Raw genomic sequence first — 6,000 nt, 5'->3', positions numbered from 1 at the left:
AAAAAAAAAATAATAATAATAAATAAATAAATAAATAAATAAATAAATAATAAAAGAGTCCCAACCCCATAAGCAGATGTTTAAAAGAGCATCCCTGGCTGGGCATGGGGGCTCATGCTTGTAATCCCAGGACTTTGGGAGGCCGAGGCAGACAGATTGCTTGAGGTCAGGAGTTCCACACCACACTGGCCAACATAGCACGTCTGCTAAAATACAAAATCTCTTCCAAAATACAAAAATTAGCCAGATGTGGTGCATGCATGTAGTCCCAGCTACTCAGGAAGTTGAGGCATGAGAGTCACTTGAACCTGGGAGGCAGAGGTTGTAGTGAGCCAAGATTGCGCCACTGCACTCCAGCCTGGGTGACAGAGCAAGATGCTGTCTTTAAATAAATAAATAAGTGGTATCCCTGAAAACACCCTTGCACTTAAATAAATTCTATCTAACCAGGTGCAGTAGTACATACCTGTGAGGAGTCCCAGCTACTCAGGTAGCTGAGGCAGAAGGATTGCTTGAGCCCAGGAATTCCAGACCAGCCTAAGCGACATAATGAGACTCTATCTCCAAAAAAATTTCTGAGAGCACCATGTCTTATACAATGTTAGAAATAAAAATTACAAATGGAAGAATTTCTATAAAATAACTTGAGTGTTTCTTACATTTGAATTTAACTTCTCTTAAAGAACTATAAACTTGTATCAAATTTTTATACTTTTGTTACTGTTGAGCTTTTTCCTTGCTTTTCTTAAGTCCAGATTTTCATATCTATGTACTAATCCATGCTTTTATGTGTCTAAAAGTATACATTGTTACTATGTTAGCTATTTTTATATTTAAGAAACTATAGATTACTAGAGCTTACAGGAAATACATATTTCAAACATTGCCAAAGAAAATGCCTTTGAAAATTCTTTTAAATTATATGCTAAAAACCCAAAGTAAAAAAAAATAGATACAGAATGAACCTTAAAAATAACCAAATTCAGTTCAACTGAAAACCTGTAAGCAATTTTTTTTTTTTAAGAGACAGGGTCTTACTCTGTCACCCAGGCTGGAGTACAGTAGTGCAATCATAGCTCACTGTACCCTCAAACTCCTGAGCTCAAGCAGTCCTCACACCTCAGCCTCCCAAAATGTTGGGATTATAGGTGTGAGCTACTGCATCTGGCCAATTATAATTTTTTTAATTTAAAAGCAGGTTTTGCTTGAATGTATTTGCAAATTCCATTAAGGTGTTAATACTTTGTATACTCCCAGCCAGGCACAGTGGCTCATGCCTGTAATCCCAGCACTTTGGGAGGCTGAGGAAGGTGGATCACCTGAGGTCAGGAGTTCAAGACCAGCCTGGCCAACATGGCAAAACCTCATCTCTATTAAAAATACCAAAATTAGCCAGGCATGGTAGCAGCCGCCTGTAATCCCAGCTACTCAGGAGGCTGAGGCAGGAGAATGACTTGAACCCAGGAGGCGGAGGTTGCAGTGAGCTGAGATCACAGCACTGCACTCCAGCCTGGGTGACAGAGCGAGACTCTGTCTCAGAAACAAACAAACAAACAAACAAAACTTTATATACTCCCACCTACCTCAAGCACATAACAAACACCTCTAAAATATTACAACCATAGAATTTTAGAGCTAGGACGAATCCTAAATAACATCTTACATTCTTCTTCTTGCAGAACAATGAGCACATAAACTTCTAAATTTTTCTCCTTTGGGAAAGTGATTTTAAGCCCTTCTGTGGCTTCCAAAGAGAAATGGCCCCAAGGTCAGTGGGCATCATGTGCCGTGAGGCTGGCAGCTCATTATACAAAACCTTCCCACCCTCTGAGCTGCTCCAAAATGGAATAGCTTCTTCAGGAAAGTGGAATTTTCCATCCCTGAAGGTTTTCAATCAGAAGCTGGCCGATCATGTATTGATATGTTCTAAAAGGACATAAAAGCATTAATAGCTGTTATTAATTGAGCCTAAATTATTTCTGGCACAGTGATGGGTTTATTTATTTACCTTTAATCTTTACAACAACCTTGTAATATACAGATGTATCACCCATTTATAGATGGGGCAGTCAAGTGACTTGTCTCTGGTCACACAGCTAATTAGTGATAGCAAACTTAGCAACATATACCTTCTTTTGAGTAGTGATTTTTATTTTCCTATCACGCGGCCCTGAGGAAATGTAAATCCTTTCTCTAGAAAAACACTGACAAGTACAATTTTGATACAACTGCAAGGGTGTTTTACAACTAAACCAGTGGTTCTTAATCCTGTTTTATAATAGAAACACCTAGGGAGCTTTTAAAAAGTCACAAATGCTAAGACCCTCATCCCAGACCAAATAAACTGGCATCTAGGGATGTAGATCCCAGGCAAGTTTTTTTTTTTTTTAATTGAGACTTATCGTTTAAAGTTAAACCATGGATTAAGCCAGGGTTTCTTAAAAGATTAAGTCTTAAGCAGTAAGTTTCAATCAAAAAAATAAATAAATAAATAACTTGCCTGGGCTCCACACTCCTAGATGCTAATTTATTTTGTCTGTGATGGGAATCCTAGCATCTGTAATGTTTAAAAGCTCCGTAGGTGTTCGTATTATGAAACAGAGTTGAAAACCACAGGTTTAGTTAGGTTGGATGACCTATAAAGTACATCTCAGTTCTTATAATACAGTAACATACAACAGCAAATCCATTCTTTCTGATCTTTCTTACATAGTAGTTTGGTTTTGTGCCAGTGAATGAGTCATGGGAACACTCCTTTATCCATCACCATACATACTGACAACTGGAGGCCTGCCTCTATGTATATATGTTTGGACATTTCACTTGGATTCTATGGACTGCTTCCTTATTGTTAAATTGAATTCAATCCCACGAATATCTATCAGGGACCTATTATGCACCAGATGCTACATGAAACTGGGATATAAAGAAAAGCAACAATCATCTTGTGCAATGGAAAAGTCATAATTTGGTAATCTAGACTGCTCTCTCTAGTGCTTTCCTGTTTTTAAAGTCGCATGATTTTTCATAAAAGAACTCTGTAGCTTGCACCCAGCTTTGTTGGGAATCCATGTTCTTTCTCGAGGTGATACAAAATGTAAGTTGGATATAAGTACTGTGTGAGTTAAGATACAGGCTCAATTACTGCAAGAAGTTCTCTTTAGCATAAGAATCTGTGTGTGGTCAGTTGGGGGATGATATGGTGTCCCCAAAGTGTCACAGACCCGAGCACCTCTTATCTGATTACTATACTATTCTTATTTGATTACTCTACCATCCTCAAATGGTGGCACCCATTCTTTGGTTTAAGAGGGCTGCTTCAGTTATTACGAACACATCTGCATTCCAAGCAGTGGGAAGGGGAAGGCAGGATCTTTCTCCTTAGGAGAATGACCTAAAAATTATACATTCACTTCTGTTTACATCCCATTGACCGGGACTTAGCCTACTGGCACACTACCTTCAATGAGGCTAGTAAATGTGGTCCTTAGAATAATTGGATACCTAAGTCCTCTTAATGTTCAGTTTTCTTATAGTAACCCCTTATTTGTCCTTTTCTACTTCCTTCCTTTTAAAATCACTGGTAAGTGTGTAATTGAATAAGTCTTTTTTTAGTCAGTATTAAATGATGGTGATAGTGGTTGGGCACTGTGGCTCATGCCTGTAATCCCAGCACTCTGAGAAGCTGAGGTGGGTAGATTGCTTGAGTCTAGGAGTTCAAGACCAGCCTGAGCAACATAGCAAAACCCCATCTTTACTAAAAAATACAAAAAATTAGCCAGGTGTGGTGGTGTGCACCTGTAATCCCCGGTACTCAGGAGGCTGAGGTAGGAGAATCACCTGAGCCCAGGAAGATCAAGGCTTCAGTGAGCCGAGATCCAGCCTGGGTGCCAGAGTGAGAACCTGTCCAAAAAAAAAAAAAAAAACAGAAGATAGTAATAGAAAAACTGCAGGAGAAAACAAAAGAACATCCATAGAATCATTGCCTACCAGCTGTTTGATAAACACTTTAAGTTTGTAGCATTCTTCAACTATTGACTTTCAGTTCTACCTCCTTCTCTAATTAGCCGCGTGACTTCAAATATGTCACTTGACATTTATGCTTGGTTTTCTGCAAAAAGAAAAAAAGTAATATTTAACTGTCAGGGTTGTTCATGTGATTGAATGAATTTATGGATGTGAAAGTGTTTTGGAAACTAGAAAGCCCAGTGCATATGCACAATGGGTGGTATTGTTTTGTTGTTACTGCATACTGCACAATGCCCTGTATTGAGACACAGCTTTCCACTGACAGAATCTTGAGGTGTTACAGTTACAGTTACAGTTTTGGAGCAGTTACCTGGGTCCTATTTCTAGACTCCAGGGGCAGCCTGACTACCGGACTCTTCCAGCTGGGAATAGGTTCCCTAGCCAACTGCAGATCCAGAAGGCGGGTCAGGTTACTACCTATATTTCTTAACTGCCTGTTAAATAAGCAAGGAGTCCTTTTGGTTTTTCTTAGTTTATGAATGTATGTATGTATTATGTATGTATGTATGTATTTTTGGAGACAGAGTTTCATTCTTGTTGCCCAGGCTGGAGTGCAACGGCACAGTCTCGGCTCACTGTAACCTCTGCCTCCTGGGTTCAAGCAATTCTCCTGCCTCAACCTCCAGAGTAGCTGGAATTACAGGCATAAGCCACCATGCCTGGCTAATTTTTGTATTTTTTTTAGTAGAGCTGGGGTTTCACCATGTTAGCCAGGCTGGTCTCGAACTCCTGACGTCAGGTGATCCGCCCGCCTCAGCCTCTCAAAGTGCTGGATTTACAGGCATGAGCCACCATGCCTGGCCTCTTAGCTTTTTGATATTAATATTCATTGGAGGTACTGTCAGCAAAAATCCAGAATTACAAGTTAATTTTTCCCAAACTCACACAGTAAAGGCTCCATACCTTCACTGAATTACAAGTTCACTTTCTACCCTGAGTTTCTCATGTCTTCAGTTTTGCTTTTCTTTCTTCATTCATTCACTTGTTCATTCATTCATCAAGCACTTTATTGAGTCCCTACTATGTTCCAGGCACTGGGTATCATAGGTGAATAAAGCACAGTTCCTTTATGTGAATTAAATGTCACTGATGCAACTGGCATTTACTAGGCTTTCAGTAGATGTTGGTTTTCTTTGCCCCTCATTTTGCTTAATTAACCTACCAAATGCGTCTTTGACTCTAGTGTGTCGAGAAGAAATGGAGAATGTTGATGCTCTAAACATCCCCAGCGTAGATTGCTTTTCAATGTACACAAGACAGATAAGTCACTTCAAAGTCCATAGATAAAGGGGCTTCTTGCGGATTTCATCAGAATGAGTAGAAATTGCAAAATAATTTTGTTTTGCCTCCCACCCCAGCTTCATGTGCAGATCACACTGACAGAGTATCTTCAGCTTTTATCTTTCCTCCCTTCCTTGATCTGCCCTTCATCAAAGCATTTTAGTTGTAAAGTTAAATAGGGAAGCATGAGGAATGTGCATAAATTATCCTAACTTCTTGCCACCCTCCAACCTTATATTCTCAGAAAACATCATTGGAGTGCACCATTGTTTTGGCAACAATACACCAGTTTGAAGGTATTTTCTTGTTACCTTTCTCTTTTTTGATATTCATCTAATTTTCCTTTCTTTTGTAGGCTGTCAGCCAGATGAAACAGCAAAAATATCCAACAAAAGTCTCCTTCAGTTCACAAGAGATACCGTTAGCACCAGATTCATCATACCATTCAACAGACGCAGACTTCACAGGCTATGGTATGATTCTTTCCCTGAGCAGATCTGGCTCATTAAGCCTTAGAGAGGGATCATAATGTCCTAAAAAGAGAACTGGACCAGGAGGCGGAAGCCTGACTTTGGATGCTTCCTCCGCTTCCTTAGCTTTGGGGCTGGGATAGGCCACTTCATTTCCTACACCATTTTCCTCCTCTCTGCCGTCGCTATTGCCTATTGCTTTTTGAATATAAAAGCACGA

At 39.7% G+C, this 6,000-nt stretch overlaps 1 protein-coding gene across 6 annotated transcripts in view; it reads left to right on the top strand.

Moving 5' to 3' along the window:
• Positions 1–6,000, top strand: part of PATJ (PATJ crumbs cell polarity complex component) — a 441,042-nt gene that overhangs the window by 341,303 nt on the left and 93,739 nt on the right. For all 6 annotated transcript variants that reach the window (XM_017877225.1, XM_017877223.1, XM_017877224.1 and 3 more), the window contains one exon: positions 5,666–5,783. In XM_017877225.1, the coding sequence (XP_017732714.1) occupies positions 5,666–5,783 (118 nt within the window). The remainder of the gene's footprint in view (positions 1–5,665; positions 5,784–6,000) is intronic.

Source organism: Rhinopithecus bieti, unplaced genomic scaffold, assembly GCF_001698545.2.
Source record: "Rhinopithecus bieti isolate Rb0 unplaced genomic scaffold, ASM169854v2 scaffold_6380, whole genome shotgun sequence".
Lineage (NCBI taxonomy): Eukaryota > Metazoa > Chordata > Mammalia > Primates > Cercopithecidae > Rhinopithecus > Rhinopithecus bieti.
The sequence above is the reverse complement of the archived record's forward strand: the minus strand, read 5'-3'. Positions and strand labels throughout refer to the sequence as shown.